This window comes from Lissotriton vulgaris, chromosome 6 (assembly GCF_964263255.1).
Source record: "Lissotriton vulgaris chromosome 6, aLisVul1.2, whole genome shotgun sequence".
NCBI classification, from domain to species: domain Eukaryota; kingdom Metazoa; phylum Chordata; class Amphibia; order Caudata; family Salamandridae; genus Lissotriton; species Lissotriton vulgaris.
In genome coordinates, this window is record NC_141694.1 from 1,532,881,144 (window position 1) to 1,532,905,192 (window position 24,049).

General features: G+C 42.6%; 1 protein-coding gene across 2 annotated transcripts in view; it reads right to left on the bottom strand.

Moving 5' to 3' along the window:
- LOC147709107 (synaptosomal-associated protein 25) overlaps window positions 1-24,049 on the bottom strand; it is a 282,645-nt gene that overhangs the window by 68,145 nt on the left and 190,451 nt on the right. Inside the window, exon 5 of one of the 2 annotated variants that reach the window (XM_086927713.1) lies at window positions 1,146-1,263. In XM_086927713.1, coding sequence (XP_086783839.1) covers window positions 1,146-1,263 — 118 coding nt within the window. Of the gene's footprint in view, window positions 1-1,145; window positions 1,264-1,395; window positions 1,514-24,049 lie in introns of both variants that reach the window. The other variant, XM_086927714.1, reaches the window with a different exon arrangement.

The window sequence follows — 24,049 nt, forward strand, 5'->3', positions numbered from 1 at the left end:
TTCTATACAGACATCTCACAGTGAGGACCATTCACTGCTGCCCAGTGGTAACAAAATAACGTTTATGAAGCCTCCCTCGTGGTCCTCCATGTCTATAAGAGCCCTGCTTCGAAAAGAGGAAACTGATCATTATTTGCTATCTGAGACTTTTGCCCACAAGAGAAAAAATAATATCAAGAAAGATGTGTAGGCTTACATTTGAATTACGTCCTTCAATGTCCCCTCTTTTACAAAACCATGGCACTTTATCGTCTAAGAACTCAGCCCAAATTTCTAAGCCCAAAATGATGGGCTTTGAAAAATGTTCATTGAGAACATCTATGTAATTGACACTTCTTTAACCGAAAATCCACCCATACACCATATTAAAGTCAATCCACTGCCTGATAGGCACGCAGCTTTTTAAAAATAAACCTGAATGTTTTGTTTTTAAATTTTTGTTTCGAACTTTAAATGAACATGTCACATTTTGTACTGATTTTCCGTCAGGTTTACAAGTGCTAATGTATGAGAACAAAATAATTTCTGTGATCTTTTTGCATGCAAAATCTTAATATTTCAACATTTCGGCCAGCACACTGTGTACCTAGCAAAGGCAAAGTTTGGTTGACTGCAATTATGCATTTGCAACAACAGCCATTTCACAAATTGTTGAAGATCAACTAGTAAGGCCCTTCATTGACCTTCAAATGCAGTTGATTTTACAGAAAAAAATGAGAATTCTAAGCTCTCTTTTCTTTTAACATTGCCATTGTATCCAGTTCAGCATTTACAATTGCCAAATTGTTACTGTCGTGAAATGTGACCGTGAAATGAGGTAAAATATTGATTGTTCATTGGCTACCAAACAATAGAGATTTTGATAAAATTAGATCAAATGTTTGGTACACGCTGCTTAAAATGTTGAAATATTGATCGATTGGAAGGTGGTCATCGTGCAGTTCGCACTGCAGTAAGCCTACGTTTGATGCATCTATTTCCAACTGAGAGTTGTCTACTCTATGAGATGAATGCATTGGAGCAAGAACTGATCTCTCTGCATGCCACATGCTCATCCTGCCAATGTGCCTAGCAGGGATGAGCTTCACAAGGCTTGGAAGGTGGCCTTGGGTGCTCAAAGATTCAGGCAGGCAGGCAGCACCTACTTGTTACATGGACAGGCACATAGACCACAGAATTTTCCTAGGTCCGACAAATTCTTTTCTGCTTCTTTCATGTCCTTATTGATTTGGTCCATGCCCTCTTCGATGCGCTCCAGTTGTTCTGATTAAACACAAGTATTTTATCCCCACAGAATGAAGGAAATGGAAAAGGACAAAGAAGAAAGACAAACTTCAGACATTCACTGTGACAAGAACTGGACACCACAGAGCAGAGTCGGCACCCAGTACCTACTTGTTACAAGGACATATGAAAAGACCACAGCATTTCCCTAAATCTTTTAAATTTTTCTCGGCCTCCTTCATGTCTTGGTTGATATGGTTCATGCCTTCTTCAACGCGATCGAGTTGTTCTGGTCAGGACAAAGGGATGATAGTGTGGAATGAATTTTGATCGTCTTAAACAGAATATGAAAATGACTATGTAAACTGAACTATAAAGCATTCCAATGCATTACTTAGCTGATGCATTGCTGTTGTGATGTATGCAGTTTGGATGCTGAATTCTGGTTCCCATTCTTTATGGATGATGGTTGAAAAGCATGCATAGAATATTTTGTAAGCCTGCTTGTGTGCACAATGCATAGGAGTTTACTTTATCTAGAACAAAAACTGTAATAAAATAGAAAACACCAACTCAGTTTTTCAGATAAGTATCCCACTGGTAAATGTTTAAAATTACAATACAGTTTCTATTGGTGGTTGAGAAATGTCTCATGTATTAATGTTTTTGTTCAGTTCAGAACAGATGAACAAGGATATTTTGACGTTAATGAGATGTGAGTTTCTTGAACTTTAGTTTGAAGATAAGGTAACGATGAACAACTAATGAAATGATATGACACTGTCCCAAATAAATCATTCATGCCTATACTCTAAGATGTTTTTATAACAAGTACAAAATGGCCCTCCAATCAAGCCACAGAACACTTACTAAAGTATTGCGATTAAAAAATCATACGTGATATCATACGCTTCATTTATTTGTGTCATCCATGAAAATGAATCAAATAGTGGAATGTTCCCAAAATATGAGGTGCATTGAGAAGAATCACTCTGGCGACATAATCAGCATTATAACTGACAGAGTGCAATTAGTAAAAAAAAAAAGCAGGGGCTCAAGGTTTTTCTGAAGGTGAAAGACAGTGCTGCCCAGTGCTTTGGTTGTGGGAATACCAGGGCAGGCTTGTCTTAATTCCACCTGATGCCTTTGCTTCTGGTTGTTTTTTACCCCAGCTTTCTCCCTTTCACAATGTATACTAATCTTTGTCTTTCTCCGGAATTCTCTTTTTTGTGCCTTGCTCTCTCTTGCTCTGGGTCAAAGTACAATGACGAAAAATAAGACTCAGTCCCCACAGATGAGGGTCCATGCCCACCACCTGCAATCACCAGCACAAATGAAGCTTGAATAGCCATCTTTAAATTGGTTGGGAAGAGCCAACACATTAGTTGTACTGAAACAGAAACAGAAGGAAGGCGATATTTAAAACTGAACGCATTTATTTTTAACCACACTCTCACAAAGACTTCAGTAATACATGGAACTCCTTGTGTTAGCCAGTCCACAGTAGCAACAAAGAAAACATGCTGGAAATATTGTAAACAACTACAACTCTTATGCTCTTTCCATTATGTTAAGATGGCAGCCTGTAGTTATCTTGTGTACTGGTGCTTTAACATGGCAGCACTTTTTAGACCTCTGCGTTCTGTGGCATTAGCGGTTGACCGGTCCTCTATGTCTTGCACCTCAAACCTCTTTAGTTCACCACTCTACACTTCTTGTTTCTCTAGCTCACACGTGCAGGATGATTTTCAACTTATCTTTCTTTTTTTCCACTGTTTTCTATTTCTGTCTCCTTCTTTCTATTTATTTCAGTTGAGTACATAAACTCTTTAATTTTATTTCATTGAACTGTAATGTGTTTACCCTTTTGATTCTGTTATATTTCCTTTCATGGTAGCAGGCATTAAGCATGAGTTCCTGGGTTCCATTTTAGTCTTCTTTCTTCCTTCCCATTGGGTGATTTTGGTTGATGACCGAGTTTCTACATTACCTTGATAGTGAGGCTGAATTTCATTGGTGCTCCCACATGGCAATACGTTTAAGACATCTGCATACATAAACCTGCAGGCAGCACGCCATATGCAAGCCAATCTGTGCCTTTCTGAACTCATGCTTGGTTCAGGGAACAATCCGCTGTTGGTTCTTCGAGTCTCATTGACAGGCTGCACATGACTTACAGCAAGAGGCACTTCTAAATCTACAACCAATTAACCTTACCACATAAGCTATCTTTTACTTCCTTTGCTGACAGTCTAGAGGTGCCCCCTCTCCCTTTTCCACGCCCGATACTTGTTCTTCTTATTTCCCTTCCGAGAAAACCTAAGAAACCTTTAAATCTGTAGTTTTTATGTTATGTTCCACTCCTAAAAACTACACTTTCTTTGCTAGCATTATAGCAGACCAAAATTTGGACAGTTTATTTCTAACTAAAAATTGCCTACGCATACCTTAGATCACAAAGTTGCTCTTGCAGGCCCCACATACTTCAAGATCATCCACGTAAATCAGCAAACTAGGCTAGGTGGTGGTCGCGCCATCATGGTCAAGGAAAGTCATACTCTTTTAAAGCTTATCCTCGACATGTTTTCCTTGGCTTGTGATCAATGGCATGATCATCTTGACAAGCACCCTGATTTGCTTCTTTGTTTAGTATTCTCCAGAACCTTGGACCAACTTAGAGCCACAGACTTTATTGTGCATTTAGTACTTCATTCGTTCAAAATGTTGATGGTAGGTCATTTTTACCTTTAGGCTTATTATTCTGATTGACCCAAATGCCCTTACCATGATCAATTCCTAATCCTAATTGAGTCTTTCTCAAAAACTGAAAAGGCCTATTTAAAAGATGATTCATAAGCATGATCTGGTTTTCTCTGTTCTAATGAGCTAACAGCGGGATGGATTAATTTGTCTTTACATTTAAGTTTCCTCTAAGAACTCTTTCCCTCAGCTGGGATGGTTAGAAACCTATTAATTCATTAGCAACCATAAATTAAGTATGAGTGCCAAATTCCCTTTCTAATTATATTCACTTTAATTCCTGGTTAACTGAAGAACTTGACTAATACGAACCCATTAAATCTAGGAATCAGTAGCACTCATGATCTTCTGGTCCTTGATTTAACTCAAAGTTTGCTCTACTCCTCATAATCCTTCCAACCCTGTAGCATCTTGACTACAGCAGCCAACTTTCATCCTTTCTTGACAAAAACTGTTTTTGCACCTCACACAGGCTGGCTTCTTGCTATATTCTGTCTTTCAGGCTTTACATCTGACATAGAGCTGCCTATGGCTTTGGACCTTCCTATATTCTTGTACGGGAGTATGCTCTTGTTCACCTGGTGTTCTAGCACGTCCCAAAGTACAAAAACCCTTCTTGGTCTTGATCTTTTTCCTAGCTGTTCTAAATACTGAATATCTCTTCCTCATTTTTATATTTGTTGACTCGCAAGACGCTCAAAACCTGGACATTTACCACATTAGTACAACTACTCAATATGCATTTGCAGATCCTACCCAGAACCTGGAACAGAACACCCTGCTCGGTAATCTTTGCACTTTCACATCTGTTCAAAAATAGACAACTTTTACAATTTTACAATTTTCCTTTTTGTTGAAAGAAAACTCCTTAATTTGTTTCTGCGATGCATACTTAATTTTAAGAGTCCTTTTGTGGTAGCTTGCCCCTTTGCTGTTAGTTTGACAATGGAAAATGGTGAATCCAGAGATACTGGAACTCTTCAATTCTACACATGCTGAAGATGTCCATTGAGTAAGTGAACCCCCATCCCCTACCATGCTGAGCTACCATGTTCAGCGTCATCAACCCGTTCCCTAGGACGAATCATGAAAGTGCTCCCAGAAACACTACAGAATTCTCAATTAACATCAGTAAAAGTTCTGCTACTCCCAAACACAATCAACGTTTGCTCTGGCTGTAGATTCTGTATGCAATTTACACTTCCAAGAGAAAGATGTGACAAAACACTCCTATCTGCTGTAAATTGTTGCTGCATAGTCTTACATTATCAACAGCAAGCACAAAACAACTGCAGGGGTTGTTGGTGCTTACCTTTGTATCAGTGTAGATCATGAATACGCTGCAAGTGCTTACATAAATTGTTTGCGCTGTGTGAAACTCTGAGGCTATTTAAAGGTTAGAAAAATGTTTTTCTATTTTCTTTACACAAAATGAATGTGACCTCTACAATCTGAAATGATTAATCTTACTCATTGCTCTAGTGGTGGGAATGTCCACAAGTGGGTTTGTCATACTAAAGTCCACCAGTGACTTCTTAACCCAATTTCCGATAGAAGACGATGCTTCAACACTTGGAAAAGCAAATTATTGTCACTTTTACCTTCTGGCTACAAAGTTGCACTGACGGAGGACTGCAGAAGCACCAGCGCGTCCCAGCAGCGCTTCAAACAACATCTTGCCGCACCCGCTCCGCGGGTGCCGCTTCGCTGTGTGTGGCGGGGCTTGAGATAACGCGGAGAGGAGTCCGGGTTCACCGAGGCTGACAGGCGGTACCGGGCATGTGCAACCAGCGGGGCTGCGAGCGTGCGGGGACTTCAATACCCAGAAGTCCCTGCAAGACCGTTCCGGTCCGCTCTCCCTGCCGGCCCGCCCCCCGCCCACCTGAGACCTGAAAAGGGTGTACCAGCGGCCAAGCGAGTGGGTCACTTTTACCTTCTGGCTACAAAGTTGCACTGACGGAGGACTGCAGAAGCACCAGCGCGTCACAGCAGCGCTTCAAACAACATCTTGCCGCACCCGCTCCGCGGGTGCCGCTTCGCTGTGCGGGGCTTGAGATAACGCGGAGAGGAGTCCGGGTTCACCGAGGCTGACAGGCGGTACCGGGCGTGTGCAACCAGCGGGGCTGCGAGCGTGCGGGGACTTCAATACCCAGAAGTCCCTGCAAGACCGTTCCGGTCTGCTCTCCCTGCCGGCCCGCCCCCCGCCCTCCACGCCCCTATTTAAGTTCCTCTAACTCCCGCAGCGCGGGACGCAGCGCGGGCGAAGACGGGGCAAAGACAGGGCAGTTTCAGGCCGTTACAGACCGAATAAGACCGGACCGGGCCATCCCCCTTGGTTGTGGTTCATCCAAAACGTAGTACAATTCATCTACGATAAAGGCTAAATCCCCAACCTTTAATATGTCTGTTCGAGCCACACGAAGCAAAACCACAAAAAATGGCAAAAAGGCTACTGGGACACTTGATGACTTTATCACAAGGACTAGCCTGTCTATTGATAACGAGATTACTAAGCTCCAGCACAGAGTCTCCTTAGAGCTGGAGTCTGCTAGGAAATTGTCAATAGAACTGGCACTGAAAAAGAAATCTTCCCTGGGTCACATTGCCACCTCCAAAACGCCGGAACGCGTTACTGGTCCTGTTCCCATCATTACCTTGGCTGAAATTCACTCTATAAATGAGGGGGCAGCTTCCGTTGATACTACAGAAGTAAGCAGCAAAGACCCACCTGATAGCCTAGCTCCAGAAAATATTTTACCCTCTGAACTCCCAATAGTGTCTAATCAGGGGGTTAAAGCGCTGGGGGGAACTGGCCCAAGTGATACTTATGACAAGGCTAAGCCACCACCCAAACGCAAACGTAAAAACCTTTCTGTCTATGCTAGAAAGAAGGCCAAGGTAGCATCAAACCAAACTTTTTCAGGGGGTCTTGAACAGCCAACCATTAGTACAACCACTGGGACTGATCCTACTCCCTCTAATAACCGATGTAGCATGGACAATACAGGGCTGTCCAATCTGGTACAAAGCACGGATACATTAATAGAAGAGGGCGAGAATATCTCTACATCTAGGTACTCTACACAAGGGGACAGGGAAGAATTTTTGAAAATAGTGTGGGAAACGCTTAAAGTATTGCTGAGGCCATTAGAAGTTAGGTTAGCCGGTATAGAGAATCAATTACTTGAAGTAGAGAAGAGGGTCATAACATTAGCAAGTATAAGCCTTAATGGCAATGATGGGCCTACACAAGCTCAAACATTGCCGTTGGCTGTTACCCCAAATACCAATCCATTTAGTGTCTTGAACCAAAAAAAAGGGGTAGCCAAAAATAAAAATTCTAACTTGAAAGATACCACCCAAACAGCACCTACTTCTATACTCTTGAATGGGCCACCGGCAAATGCAACTACATCTCAGCATTCTGGTGCTGCTCAAAGCAAAAAAACGCAGCCAGCAAATGTCTCCACAACTAATCCTCTGGCCAATAAATCCTCTGCCTCTCAGAAGCCTGTGGAGACAACCAGACCCCATCAGGGTCCCAACAAACCCATGCACGATAGGTCTCAAGCGCATAGAATTGACTCACATAACCACCAGACAACTTATCCCCACCATAACTTTAGGGGAGGATATATCGATTTGCCACCAGATGCTAGCCCATTTGTGTTTGTCCTCACTGGTGTCCCCGAATTACAAAATCACAACGAGGAGAATTTTGCTTCTTTAAAAAACAAGGTGATTTATTGGTTAAATTCAAATAAACCGATTCCAAATCACATGAGAAGCAAAATTCTGATGGTACATAGGGTGCAATGGGTTGGGCAAATGACAAAGTCAGTTCCGGGCGACTGTATAGTTGTCTCTTTTGAGGAACCGCATAGTGCGGAACAAATCTGTGCATGGAAATCGTATGGAGACACATTCCCTATCACAGTTAGACCCCTTTCTTTATTTTACCCTCCTCCGAGAATTCCAAAGTATGGCCCTGGCTGGAACACTCCTAATCTGTTTCATGGATACGCACCAAACACAGCCAGACAAGCTGAGCGCAATGTGTGGTCTGGGGTCCCAACATTCCACAGGTTCAGCTTTTTGGATGCAGTGGACTGACTTGAAACGATGCCCAACTGTATTCCTATGCTATATGATCTGTACTGCACATTGGAAGTGGGACAGGACCCTCATAGACTAGGAATAACTATGTCACACACCAAAACAGTTTTGAGGGTAATTCGGTATGTACCAGCAGGCCGAAAGAATGCCCTGGTGAAACTCTTAATTGTACAGTAGGGGCAGTGGTATCAAACACAGAGAACCAAATAATTAACACACATTTAAATACTATTGCTCCCTCGTCGGCCTTAGTAGTGCCTACTGTTAACTCTAACCTTTCTGACAAAGCATTAATTCCTAAACTGAAATTTTTATCTTGGAATATTGCAGGGGTTGGCAAAAATTTGAAGGACCCTGATTGGGCGGATTATATTGACTCTGGTGAAATCTGCCTTTTGCAGGAAACATGGGCCATGGATACCTCGCATAGGATGGGCTTTAAAACCTTTGACAAAGTGGCAACTCAATCAGAGAGGGGAAGACCAGCTGGGGGTCTAATCATTTGGATTAAAATTACACTAACTGTAAAGGTCGAAAGCATAGACATAGGAACTCCTGATATCCTAGCTTTAAAGATCACTACTACAAAGGGGCAACAATATTACATCATTAATATCTACAATAGACCTATAGGTCATTCTAGAGTTTCACCCACGCTGGAAATTTTGGATTCCTTCCTAAAAACAGTAGTCGGTGATGTCCCAGTAATTTTGGGGGCTGACTTGAATTGTAATTTCGAACCTATCCATGGCATTACCGAAGCCCTCGAGGATGAAGACCATGCCTGTAATATCCCCCAGCTCGAAAGTGCCAAACACGTCAAATGCACCACCCTAGCAGTCCAACTTCTAAGGCTAACAGTTGACCACGGTTTGCGAGCTTGCAATGGACGCTTTCCTTCTGACCTATCCAAACAGCCAACCTTTGTTAAATCTGAAAGTAGGCTTGACTTTATTCTTGTATCATTGAGCATTTGGCACTTTATGTTGGATTTCAGAGTATCTAACAGGGATGAGAGTGATCATTTTCCCCTGGAACTCCATATTGAAGCACATATGTTCAGTGAATCTATGCCCAAAGAAGTTGCAGATGAACCATGTGAAACTGTACACATTAATAATAATAGACGTGCCCTAAAATGGCCGCATCTGCTATCAGATGGCACAACCCTTGCAGCTGTCTATTCTCTTTTTGATTCGATCTTCGGCCCCATAGCTGGCTATCCTCTCCTAACTGAGAACCATGCACATTTTGTTGAATTGCACAAAATCTTCTTTGACCAACTTAAGATTCATATGACCAAAATGCCAAAGAAGCCTCAGCAAAATATAAGGATGGGTTGCCATGGGAAGCTATGGTTTAATCATTCGTGTAAGATGGCCAAAAGGAAACTTCTGACTGCAATCAAAGAGGGCTCCAAATTGGATGTCAAACTTGCAAGGGAAGAATATAAGCACGTCTTAAAGGATTCCAAGAAAGCCTGGGAAGAGCTTCTCTGGGCAGATATGTTGGCTGCTGCTAAAACAAACGACAATGTTGGCTTTTGGAGGTTGGTTGCAAACGGGGGGCATGCAGGAAGAGCAGTTAAGGACACTTTCCTGGATGAACTAACATGGGTTAATCACTTCACATCCCTGTACAAACAATATGACAGTGCTGCTGTTGAGGACACATAGTTACCCCCACCTCCTGAATGCCTTGATTTCACATTGGAAGAAACAATGAAGGCAATTAACGAACTAAAAAGCAGTAAAGCCCCCGGTCCGGATAAAATACCTGGTGACCTTTACAAACATGCAATCGAAGTTTGGGCTCCTTATATTAATTGTTTATTTAATGTTTTGTCTAATGATTGTTCATTTCCTGAAAGTTGGCGTGCAGCAGAAGTTGTACTAATCTTTAAAAAGGGTAGCAAATTTGATCCCTCTAATTATAGACCCATTAGCTTAATGGACACCCTGCAGAAACTCTATGCCAAGCATTTATTATTTCGAATGAATGACTGGCTGGATGAGTCAAAATTATTTACTAAATTTCAGGCAGGCTTTAGGTCTAAGACCAGTACACTAGACCAGGTCTTCAGATTCTGCTGTATATACTGGAAGTACGTACATATTAGGAAGGGTCATTTGTATGTAGCGTTTGTTGATCTTAGAGCTGCATTTGATCTTGTTCCTAGAAATTTGCTCTGGAGTTCCTTAAATAAAGCCGGGATGCCCGGGTGTCTGTTAAGTCAGATAATCGAGTTACATGCTAGAAATCATGCCAACATTAGATGGGGACCGAATGGCGAACTGTCGCGCGATATTCCAATCGAGCGCGGCGTTCGTCAGGGATGTGTCCTGGCCCCCACTCTATTTTCCATATTTGTTAATGATGTTCCTGAACATCTAAATGCCTGTAACAACGATTCACCTCAGCTAAATGGAGAGAGAGTACCTGCGTTGCTCTTCGCGGATGATACCATCCTTAATTCGCAGACCAAGAGGGGCCTCCAGATACTCTTAAACTCATTTAGTGGCTACTGTGAAAAAAAAGGCTTAGAAATAAATACTAACAAAACTAAATGTATGGCATTAAACCCTAGCAGACCAGATAGAGGGATTTTGACTCTGAACGGGCAAACTCTTGGGGTCGTTGATAACTTTTCTTACTTGGGGGTGGCAATCGACTCAAAGTTAACATGGAAGGCCCAAATTGAGAAGAGTAGGGTGGTATATGCTCAAAATGTCAAACCTATAATGAGCAAACTGAATGCTAGTATTAGTAAGAGTGTTACACCTGCTCTTGAACTCTTTAAATTTAAAATCCAATCTGCCACTCTGTACGGGCTGAAATATGGGGTCCCTGGGCTAGAGAGTGCTTCCAAGGATTGGATAACAAATTTATGAGATCTATTGTAAGGGTTCCTACTAGCACACCCCTAATCCCCCCCCAATTTGACCTAAATTTTAAACGAACCGATCACTTCACAATTTTAAGACCCATGATGTTCTGGATTAGAGTTTGGTCCACCCCAGAATTGCTGGACTATAGGAATAGCCTTCAAGAGGTATTAAATCTCGACACTTTTAATTCTATCCTATGGTTTGGGCATATACAAAAATGGTTTAGATTGCTGGGGTTGTACTCTTTTTGGGAACACCCTGAGAACCTGCCACAATTTGCAAAAACCATGGTGAAGAGAGCTTTCTGGTCCTATATGGATAACAAGGTTGTACACGAGAGTAGAACTGGGACCCTAACTAAAGAATTCTTATTGTTTAAAGACGAACCTTGTTTCGAAACATTTCTGGATGAAATTGAGCCTCCTGTGGCTAAGACCCTCTACCTGAAATTCAGATATGGGAATCTTATGTTAACTTCTAATCTAGAACGATGGTCAAAGAAAAATGTGGCATGTACAATAGACAATAACAGAATATGTCCTATGTGCTCAGCCTCCTGTTTGGAGAATGAAATTCATATGCTCTTTGTATGCAATGCTTACGTAAAAGCACGAAAAAAATGGTTAAAACCTATGTGTGCTCTCCTAGGAACTAGAAGTTGTCACACTGCATATAGGATTGTTAAAACGGATACTGCCCAGTTGATTGTGTTTAGTGTAAGCAGATTTTTAACTTCAGTTTTCTTTATTCGAAAAAAATTGGGTCAAACGCTTTGAAAAGTTGTGTCAGATTATCCAAGTAGGTATGCTCTGTATTGCACTCCTGTTGCTAAACTGAATCATGCTAAATGAACTATCTTTGTTGTTAAATTGTGTTATAAGGATACTGTTGATTTGTGACCTTTTAGTAAGAAAAATGTTTATGCACGTTTCTTATGAACTGACAATTGGAATTTAAATTCTCTTGTTTTATGTATGTATATACATGTGTCTTTTATGGCTATTTTGCCGAAATAAAGATTTTAAATAAAAAAATTATTGTGAAGGTCTTTGGAATGGATACTTTTGTATCCCATTCTATCCCCAGTTTCCTTACTGGCCATAACCATACTGCTGATCCTTCTACTCTCATTGAGACACATCTCATATTAGGCTAAAACCAAATAAAGCAATTCAATGGAATTTTATGGAAACAGTAGTTGGTCGGGGAATTAGCCACAGGCTCTTTAACTTGTTAAGCATTTAGGCAGCCAAACACATGAGAGAAGGACACAATGTCCCACAGTATTGGTGTTTTTAAAACAGAACCTCTGCAGACTTAAAATGCAGAAGGCTGGACTCCTTATCAGTGTGGAATGACCCTAACCTAAATCGTATACCATGAAATACACCAGGTCTTGACCCATAATTTGACCAATATACAGTATCCTATATATCAGTAGAAATAATCAATGATCAGATTGTACTCTATAAGATATATTAATTGACATGGTACACCTTTGGTTTGTTCATATTTTTATCTGTTGAATTAAGAAATGGAGATTGGTTGGGTCACTGCGCCCTACATCTTCTTGTTTATGGGCTCATTCACGACTACGATGGCTATTCATGTAGAATTGTGATAGTATAACAACAAGTATGTTTCCAGGATTGGACCTAGGACTACTCCGCCTCCCTTCCATTTACACAGATGAGGCGCATGCTCTCCCTCAGAAGGACAGGCAGGAAGCATCCCAAATGGTGGTGGTGTCAACATGGCCAGAACAGGCTTGATATCATCATTGTCACATAAATTTAGGTTTCTGAAATAATTCCCAAAGAAATCATGTTTATCGCCAACAGTCGTATTTTTCCATATATTTAAATTCTGGACTGGTCCTTGTGTTTTCCTAGAAACCAAAGATGTTTATTCAAATAAAAAGAAACTCAATATTATTGTCCCACAAAACTATATCACCATATGAGCTAAAAATAAATCCTTTGAGCTAAAACTGAAATTGTATTGTTAAAATAGTCAAAGTAATCATTGTTTTTCATGAGTAGAAGAATATGCATAAACATGGATTTGATACCTTTCATTAATCCTTCCAATGCCCTTTGGGTATAGAAACCTGCCTCAATAAACAGGAGTTTGTACATAAGGTCCTAAATGAGGAAGGGATTAAGGTGCCTGATTTGTTCCACAAATCTGGGCAAAACAATGGGCAAGTTTACAAATATGCCAGTCAAGAGGATGCACATGCACACCAGCACATCAGAAGTGAAATAGTTATGTAAAAATATATGTACTGTAATGACTGATAACTAGGGGTGGGAAATATATTCCTCTCCACCAGTGGAATTTGCAGATGTTTGGCCACTCCCCTTTACGCTTGTAATGTGGAGTTGCGGCCATATTCCACCAACAGCTGCATGGTTGAGTTTTTTCTCACACGTTCTTGAAAACAATAATTAGGCGAGCGAGATTTGGTGTCCCCTAATGTGATTTTCAGTCACTATGAGGGCACCCAGCAAAAAAAAGGTTGTTGTGGACAGTCACGACCATTCGCGGTCATAAAGCTGCCACTCAAGAAGAAAATCTATTTGAGCTGCAGCAAAATGAACTCGAGAAGCTGCTCACAGTGTGGTGCCACTCGTGCTGATTTTTCAGTGCGGAACAAGCTCCTGGTGCTAAATCACAGCATCCAAAGCGTAACGTGCCTATTTCTGCAGTTCAAAACCGCAGAATCTCTGCAGAATTCCCTAGACTTTTCCTCCATGCTTTCCGTCCCGGACTACTGATAGCTACATGAACAGGTTTAAATATATTTTGATCCCCTTTAACATTTGATGAGACTCCAATTGTTTAATAACACTTACGTTAACATTATAGGGCTTGATTCATAAAGAAAGAAGTAAATCCGCACGTGTAGACTTACACCTATCTGTGAGTGTTTATTTACTACTTTTTGGTTTTCACAAACGTTTCCACGAATAAACATGGAACGCAGCATCACGAGCTAGCTGCACACGTAAACGAGCTGCAGGAATCCATTTGTGATTTCCTGGCAGGCATAAAAAGCGGAAAACGTGGCTGCAAACTTAAAGTTTGTTTATTTCCTGATTACCTTTGACACACCATGTGTGCAGGCCATAGTGAAGATGCTCTCAGCGGAACTGGTTGAAGTATTTTTTGTTTGCTTTGATACAAAAGCAAGATATTAAAGCGAACCAAGTCATTGTTTTGGTGTTGATTTCTCAAATATTGAATCCATCTTTTTGAATTCACATTTAATATCAGAATTAGCAAATTTCTCTTGCACCAATGTGAGGTCAAAAACCGAAGACCGCGCACAATTTGAGCACAAATTGTAACTTTTTTAAATTGCCTGCATATGCTATGTGGAACCAGGTCCAACAAGACCAAGACTTCTGAGTAACAGCAGGTCAGAGCTATTTGAATGCAGCATGAAAGTATGTTTTCTTGGAAAGAAGGATTTGTGTGGTCAACAGACTATCCTTTGTGCTCACTCAGCGGAACTGGTTGAAGTATTTTTTGTTTGCTTTGTTACAAAAGCAAGATATTAAAGCGAACCAAGTCATTGTTTTGGTGTTGATTTCTCAAATATTGAATCCATCTTTCTGAATTCACATTTAATATCAGAATTAGCAAATTTCTCTTGCACCAATGAGTTAAAAAGAACGGTGGAGCTTAAAATGAGAATACTTGAAAAAATAAACAAAGAAGACTACATTGAAATTAACAGACCTCTGGATAGAAAATTATTCAAAAGGTATTTAGAGAGGGATAGATGTTACATTATTTTAGCGGATGCTGGGAAGATGGGATGATTGGTTAAAAATGCCTGGATACGGTATAACTACTCACCATCATGGTGTCCTCTAATGATGATTTATGTACCAACTCCTATTGGATTTACTCTTCAGGGTGACAAAAAAACATTAGTATAACATTGGAAACATCCCCTCAACCACTAAAGGTGATATGCTTCATCAGCAGAGTTCCCCCATCATGAGCATTAATCATGGTGCTCAGCAGGCTCCATGTGAGCTCTTGGAGATCTTTTATGCTGTTACGTTTTGCTCATTTTATAGTATAAAGAACAAGAGTGTGTTTGTTGCTTCATTATAAAGCTTTGTGATGCCCCATAAGTGAAATTGATAGTTCACTGAAAAGAAGAGACTGTTTTATTGACTGAAGACCACAAGTCATAAACTAGGATGGAATATTTTTACTCATTCCTCGACATATGTTGGTGCCTAAAAGGCCTGGGACCGCTTGGTAACAGTATGTTCCCATAAGGTTTATGCAACCAATACGAACGAGGAATAATGTATAGTACCGACCTTGCTGACTAGTAGAACTGCACTTTATCTACTCTGCACACTATTTTGCCTACACAAATGTGAGGCCAAAAACTGAAGACTATGCACAATTTGAGCACAAATTGTAACTTTTTTAAATTCCCTGCATATGCTATGTGGAACCAGGTCCAACAAGACCAAGGCCTTTGAGTGACAGCAGGTCAGAGCTATTTGTATGCAGCATGAAAGTATGTTTTCTTGGAAAGAAGGATTTGTGTGGTCAACAGACTATCCTTTGTGCTCACTGATAGACGTAGGACCTTCCCACTTCATTTTTAATGCCCGAGAGAGATGTGCAGCTCTGGTGTGCTTCATCTCCGCAAAAGTGCCCACCATTTTGTGTTGGAGCAGAGAGAAGAGAATGCACACAGAAGCTGAATAGCTGTGTGCCCAGTGTAATTAAGGCATGAACCAGCTTCAAGTTTTGCTCCCATGAATTTTCCACATGAACTTTGTTTTTAATAGCAATTTTAAGGAAAATAATGCCTGCCTGCCTACCATTGGCATTTTCCTGCCCCAAAAGTATTTTTTTTCTTTTATTTCCTTCTGAAACATTGGTGTGACAGTTCACTTTATACTGTTGCACCTTGACTTTCATAATACTTTTCATTAATGTGCACCATTTTACTTGGAGGCAGCACCTTATGTTATTATTTTACCTCAAGCTAATTTCTCTGTGGAAGTCTAGGATAAGACAATACTTACATGTATCATTACTGTGCCTTAAAAGTCTCCCCTTGTATATGGGTAGACTGTCCAAACCTAAGTCACTCTTCAAACATTAGTCAATCAGAAATATTAAACATTCCTCTACAATCTCTCAGACCATCACAATGAGAAACCAGTGTTCTCCTTTATTTAAAGGCACTGCTTCTTCCTCTTCCTAATATAGCTCTTCTGACATTAAATGAAGGGACAGCATCAACTAAGTCTCTGCCAACTACGTTTGTGGTTGTCCTGTTGTAAGAGCTTACGGCTTAGTGCCCCTACATGGAGGAAACTAACATAAAATTACAACTTCTCAGCAACAGATAGTCTCACATGGAAGTAAGACTTTCCACAGTGGAACAGCAAATTACAAACTTCACTGAAACCTCACACAAGGTAAACGCCCTTCAAACACATGTCCTCGCCCTTCAAAAACACGTTGAAGGCCTTGAAAATTGTGACAGAAGAAACAACCTACAAATCTACAGACTTCCTGAAGGTACAGAAGGGACATACCCGGTCAAACTTTTCAGATCCTTCCTTCCTAAACTACTTGGTCTACCAGCTGGACCTACACCAAATATTCAACGTGGAAACATAGTAGGATGTCCGCCTACATCTGCCACTATATCTAAAAACTCTATAGGTGTAATTCTTTATTTTCTAGAGTACACAGAACTAATACAAGTCATCTCTGCAGCCAAACTGGTAAAATTAATCTTGTGGTCTGTTTATCATCTTTACTCTCACAGAATTACGCTGAGGTTTCCACAGATGGAAAGATTTCTTAAACATGAGCCCATGGCATATAAAAAAGCCTTGAAAAATTTTCAGAAACTCAAGCGCTCCACTATGAGAGACTATTTCTCAAATAAGATCCAACTAGCGGGGAACTCAGCTAAAACTCTCTTTAAAATTGTTCAAGAGTTCACTAAGCCTTCCACCACTGCCAGCACAGTGCTCCCTAATGCCGCTCTGTGTGCAGGACTGTCAGACTTTTTTCAGGATAAAATCCACATACTATAGAGTGCATTCAAAGCCTCAGCTCAAGATTTTATTATTAACATTGTACCCAAAAAAAGAAAATCAGCCTAATCTCAGGCCGAACAACTTTTTGCAAATATCAAACAATCAGAACATTCTTGCTATACCTCTAGATCCCAGCAATGTTTCCAACAACTAATTAATGCCAAACTTCAATTAAAAACACTATCAACTGTCATTGCATCCACAAAATTACTTAAATCCAGTGACAAATTCTACGATGGCCTAAATAAACCTGGGAAATTACTAGCCAACTACCATAAAATGAAACAGAATAAATTAGAAATTGAATCAATCACAGACACCACAAATGTTTTTTTATCACAAAGATTCTGAAATTTTGAATGAATTTGTGAATTCCTATCAGAATTTATTCACAACAAAACACTCCCTATCTGATCCTGAAATTCTACAATAAATCTCCACTATTCAACAGACTTTTGACACATACATTGATTTTTCCTCCTCAGAATCAGATATCTCGCACACAGAACTTGACACCGCATTATTCTCACTAAAAACGACAAAGTCCCTAGCCCAGACGGTTTTACCGTCAAATTTAAACCCATTTTTCTAAATTAATTCTCTCCGAACTCCATGCTCCCATTCACTGTTTCACCTGCTCTTGTAAATCCTCTGGCCCCTCCCTAGACACACTGATTTGCCTTATGCCAAAAAAGGAAAATGATCTGAACTATTGTAAAAATTAGAGACCTATCTCTCTTGTTAACATAGACTATAAAATATTCTCTGAGGCACTATCCTTACATCGAGAATCCTTTCTTCCTGACCTTCTGGGTAAAGAGCAATCAGGTTTTGTTAAAAGCCAATGCATATCAGACAACACTTGCCTATTCTTTGTTATTTTATCAAAATTCCCAGATATGTTTGAACTCCTAGCGGCCATCATTTTAGATGCTGAAAAGGATTTTGACCGTGTCCATTAGTCATTCCAATTTCATACCATCACTTGGTTCAGATTCGGCCCCAAAATGACTGCTTTAATTATTTTTTTTATACACCTCTCCCCGAGGAACAATTTTCGCTAATGTGCTAACCTACTCCTATTTTATACTAGGAAGAGGAGTTCACCAAGGATGCCCCATCTCCTTTTCTCTTTAATTCGGCCTTGGAATCATTCCTATCAAAACTTATACAAAATCCAGAAATGCAACTCAACAGATCAACTAGCTGCATACGCAAATTACATTTTACTATTGCTCTTATGACCCCAATCTTCAATCCCTGCATTTTCATCAGAAGGAATCTCTTATGCTCAGGTATCTGGCTACAAATTAACCAATGGGAAATGTGAAATATTACCTCTAAATAAATATACATTTAAACATGATTTCATATCCTCTAATTTCACGTGGCTGTCGAAACAAACCAAATATCTTGGATTCCAATTCACCCAATCCCTTAAAACCTCAATTTCTACAGATATAAAAAACAAATTTCATACATGAGATAGCTTCAATTAATTAGTAGATGGCACCCTCTTCACCTATCTTGGTGGGGCTACCTAGTGACTATTAAAATGATGCTAGTACCCATTATTCTCTGCACCATATAGAATATTCCTTTAAATAGTCCTCTGAAATTTTACATGAAAATCTATTCCATGCATTCCTCTATGGAATGGTAAATGACTCTGTCTGTTCTTGTTAAAATAAAAACGTACCAAAACAGAGGGCGTTGTGAACTTTCCTGATTTCTCAAAATATCACAAAGCCTTTCTGCTAAAACAATCCACATATTGGATCTCACAATCTATACACTACTATCTATTGTGGTTTGATTTAAAGTGTGACTTCCTCTCGCCCTTTTCATCCTGTGAATACCACACATTCAACTAAAAACCTCTACAACGCTCCACCCCAATCTTTAAACATTTTTGAAAACTATTAGACCTATAAAATCGCACCTTCCCAAAGACCTCTACCTTTTGCCAATCTATTATTTGGCACAATAACTCCATACAAATTAACAATAGACCTATTATTTGAAGAACGTGGAGAGCAAGGGGATTAAAATGGGTTAATAAATTGTTTATTCAAGATTCTCTAATCTCCTTTGTACATGCCCAAACATCTTTCGGATTCCCTCCCTCATTTTGTAATAAATTCCGACTTTTACAAGAAATTGTACTTAATACTTACACTCACTTCAAATCTGATCTCACACCCATCCTACTTCCTAATGGGGACCTTTTGCGAGCAGAACTACCCTCAGAGCTGAGACCTTACCCAAGTGGATTCCCTGCACCTGAGGACGCCGCGGCGGAAAGCGTGCAAAACCTCGCCGGACCCGCTTTGCGGGTCCTGCAGCGCTTTGTTAGCCAGAGGCGGCTGGTTGTGTGTGAGTGTACCAAAGGAGGCGCGGGCAGGTGAGAGCGTCGGCGGGGCTGCGAGCACACAGGCAGGGACTCCAGTGTCCAGGAGCCCCTGCGCGCCCATTTCACCACACCTGGGCTGCTCTCCCCGCTGGCCACGCCCCCCTGTCCTTCAACCAATTAGCTAGCAGCATCTGACTTTAAAGGCGACCACTGCCTCCGCTTCGCAGGAGCGAGCGGGAGCGTGCCGGGAGAAGCCCGGGACAAGGGCGGGACCGTCTGTGGCCGTCAGGGGCCAAAGGAGGCTGGGCTGGGCCCACTCTCTTTCGCCTGCACTTCCTTGATTTCAGTTGGACCACGGTATAGGCTACGGACATGCCCTCACCGGCCATAGGCGAAACCCCAGTAAGGGCGGGGGGAGGCAACATCGGGACTCTGGACAATTATTTTAAATCTGCTAAGGGTGACGGGGGAAAGGAAAGCTCTTTGGAGAAGCGCAGGGCAGAGCGTCGCCGCTCTATTGAACACATTAAAAACAGGCCTCTTAGCGAGATAATCCCCTATCCTATCTCCCAAGAGGAAAGCCCCCTTAATGGTAGTCAGGATCTATCATCCCAAGAAGGCGTCCCCCTACTATTACGGGATAGCATTCCCAACCCCGGCTCATTCCCCGAGCAGACCACGGAGGTTATCCCACTCCCAATTTCTAGTAGTATGGCTGTTGACTTAGTCACCCAAACGCCCCCCGCAGTTAAAACCAGGAAAAACAAGCCCAAGCAAATTGTTGCAGTAGAGGTGCATGGCCCTCCACCTAACAAGCGCAGAAGGAAGACGAGGGGTGGGCAGGGGAAGACCAAGATACCTCATTCTGATTTTGGAAAAAATCTTAAGTCTGTACCCATCCCAGACAGGTCTATAGAGAATGAGCACACTGCTACTCCCCCTAAGGGTACCAACACTACTACCACTGCTGCCACCAGCGACCAAGGGGCCAACCCGCTCAACATAGCACCCCCGTCACATCTTTGGGGAACATAGAATTCCTACTCAGATCACTCCTGTTGCCCATTAGCGAGAGTCTGAAGAAAGTAGAGATCAGGCTTACCATCCTAGAGGCAACCCTAACCAGCCTGAAAACCTCGGCCAGTAAGCAGACCAGAACCACCAGGCCCAATCCACCTATAGGAACCCTACCCAACATACAAAACCCTTCCATTAACGCGGGATCCCCTCTGGGTGCCGTTGACGTCCCCCCCTTGCAGCCACTCATGGCCAACCCAGCTCCATCCCACCCAACATTTCTAACACCTTACCTCCTCAGATAGTAGTCCCAGCTTCCCACAGCTTAGCTCCTGGTACAAACCCTGGGGCTCCACCAAATGCTAGTATTTCTCCCCCACTCCCTGGCAAGCCCGCTCCCAGACCACAGAGACCCGACTTGCCACCGGAAGCTAATAGCCTTACGGTGGTGCTGGCGGGTGCCCCCCTCTTGTAATGGGGAAAACAAAAACTTCCAATCACTCAAGAGGAAAGTCATCAAATGGCTGAATTGGAACAGACCCTTACCAGCCTATTTCAACAACGAGATCATTATGGTGAGAAGGGTACCATGGCTGGGGAAGACGAGGAAAACAATAATAGGGGACTGCATTATGGTCTCTTTCCGAGACCCTGGGACAGTATTACATATTTGCGCTGGGTCAAACAGATCACTGGATTCTACCATACAGACTCTGCCAGTCTCCTTTTTCTTTCCCCCCATCCGTATGCACCATGACCTGCCACAAGGCAACTGGACAAGGGTAGAATGGAGACCTAGATATAAGGAACATGCTGCACGTCCAGTTTACCAACCCCCGGAGACACCCTTTTTTCACTACAATCGTTTCAATTGTTTGAGCGGACTGGATGGGGTTGATTGACTGCCCTTAAACCCTGACCCCAACCTTGTGACCTCGGACAACGGTCCCTGTGAACTCTCTGAGCCAACTGGATCCACCATTGACAATGTTACTGATGTAGTAATCGGTGTAGCATCTGGCATTGGCTCCCCCCACACTTCCAACCCTGCAACCCCCCTGTTGCTGCTACTGGGCACCTGAGACTAATCTGGTGGAACGTGGCCGGCCAAGCTAATAAGCTGGTCACTCAAGACTGGGTAACTTATATTGAGTCCGGGGATGTTTGCATGTTCCAGGAGACCTGGGCAAGGGAAGAACTAGGGGCACCAGGGCTACCTGTCATTTTCCATCCCGGCCAGGTGGGAGGGCAAGGGTCGCCCTTCAGGAGGACTCACAACCTGGGTGGCATCCCACCTAGGCTGCCAGGCTTCACGTTTACCGGTGCCATCTGATGATATCCTAGTGGTTCTATTGTCCTGGCCGAACCAAGCGAAACTTGCCCCTATAAACATCTACTCCAGGCCAGTGGGAGTTGCTAGGGAATCTTCCACCATAGATGAGCTTTTAGGTTACTTAGCTGAAATACCAATAGATCTACCCTATGTAGTGGGAGGGGATTTAAATTCCCATTTCGAGCCGCTGCCCGGCCTCCTAGAGGGATTCCCAATGGAAGAAGAGGCCAGGTGGTCAGTACCTTCGGTAGTAGCGCCCCCCTCCCCGAAGGCATGGACTCCTGTAGCACTGCAGATCACAGCCCTCACCCTAAAATATGGAATCAGAGCCTGTAATGGGCGAATCAAGTCTGATGTACCAAGCAAAACTACCTATAACAGAGCGGGAAGAGAATCTCGCTTGGACTATGCCCTGGTACAGATAGTGAACTGGCCATCTATTCTGGACTTTAGGGTCACTGAAAGATTAGATAGTGATCACAACGCCCTTGAACTCGATCTCATTCACCCCGGCCTTCAAGCCTCTTTAACAACTGAGGAGGAGAACAAACCTGAACTTCTACTGGGTAACAAAAGGAGAAGAATCAGGTGGGGAAAACTAGCTACGAGCCAAGTGAAACTACCGAGGCTCTACGCAGGGCTAATTCCTATTTTGGAAAGAGTGGGAGATTTAGCTAATGGGGTGGGCAATAAAGATTCCCATGATAAATTATACCAGGCCCACGAGGACCTCATAAAGGGTGCGGCCCCCAACCTCTTTAGTAAGGTACAGAATCCGAGGAGGGGGCAGCAACATAAATCCTCATGGTATAATACAGCCTGTAGAAAGGCAAAGGGGGAACTTCTCAGAAGCATCAAGGAGGGCCTAGGTGGAGAGAAGCTTAGAGAAAGTAGACGGGCATACAAAAAACTAGTTGCCCATGCTAAAACTGAATGGGAGGAGAACCAATGGGAGGAGCTAACTAATTCCCTCGCAATAAGAGACCACCGAATGTTCTGGAGAATAGTTAACGGGGGGTCGGAGAGTCTCTACTCAGCAATAGAGCCTAATATTGCAGCAGGGGTGTGGCAGGCACACTTCCAGTCTCTTTATAGCTCTGAGCTGGGAGAAACCAGGAATGACTTCGGTATTGGACTGGCTGAGTACGATGGGGATCTAATAACAGTGGGGGAGGTTAAGGCAGCAATAGCAGGACTGACATCGGCAAAGGCGCCAGGATTGGATGGCCTACCTGGGGACCTGTTCAAGCAGGAGCCCGATGTCTGGGCCCCCTACCTTGCCGTTCTGTTTAATGGAGTTCTGAGCAGCATGGAAATCCCGAGTACTTGGCTGGGGGCAGAGGTGGTTCCCATATTCAAAAAGGGCTCACCCCTGCTCCCAGCCGATTACAGACACAATCAGTTTAATTGATGTGTTACAGAAGTTGTTTGTTAGGATACTGTTGTACCGGCTTCAGGACTGGGCAGAAGAGACGGGTGCCCTTAGTCCGTACCAGGCGGGCTTCAGAAAGGGAGTCTCTACAGTGGACCAGGTTTTTCGCTTGAACATTATTTACTGGAGGGCAGCGATATTCGAAGGTGGCAGCTTATACACAATATTTGTGGATCTGAGGACCGCCTTCGACCTGGTGCCCAGAGGGAAACTTTGGAGTGTTTTGGCCGAGATGGGCGTCCCCCCGGATATCCTGATAATTTTACAGAGATTGCACCATAACAACTATGCTCGGGTCAGGTGCGGGAAATTTGGGGAATTGACGGACAGATTCCCCGTTGACAGGGGGGTTAGACAGGGTTGTGTATTGGCACCGACCCTATTCTGCCTCTTTGTCAATGGGGTAATCGCCCACCTAAATGGCACTGAATACACTGACGCCCCAAGATTGAACGGCAGCAGGGTGCCTGCAATCATGTTTGCAGATGACACCCTGCTGCTGTCCATGGGGATACAGAGGATCCTTGATTCATTTGTGGCCTTTTGCACAGATAGGGGCTTAGAAATCAATGCTGCAAAAACTAAGTTTATGGTCCTGAACCCAACCCAAAAATTGCGCCCAAATCCCTTATTGGGATCGTCACGGCTAGAGAGAGTCTCCACCTTTGAATATCTTGGTGTAACTTTGAACGAAACCATGTCCTGGGGACCACATCAGACTAGGGCCAATCTTAAATTAGCACAGACCTCTGGGGGCATTGCTCGGATGATGAAAAGCTCCACATACCGTCCGTTGGGGCCGCTCATCCAGATCTACAAGGCACA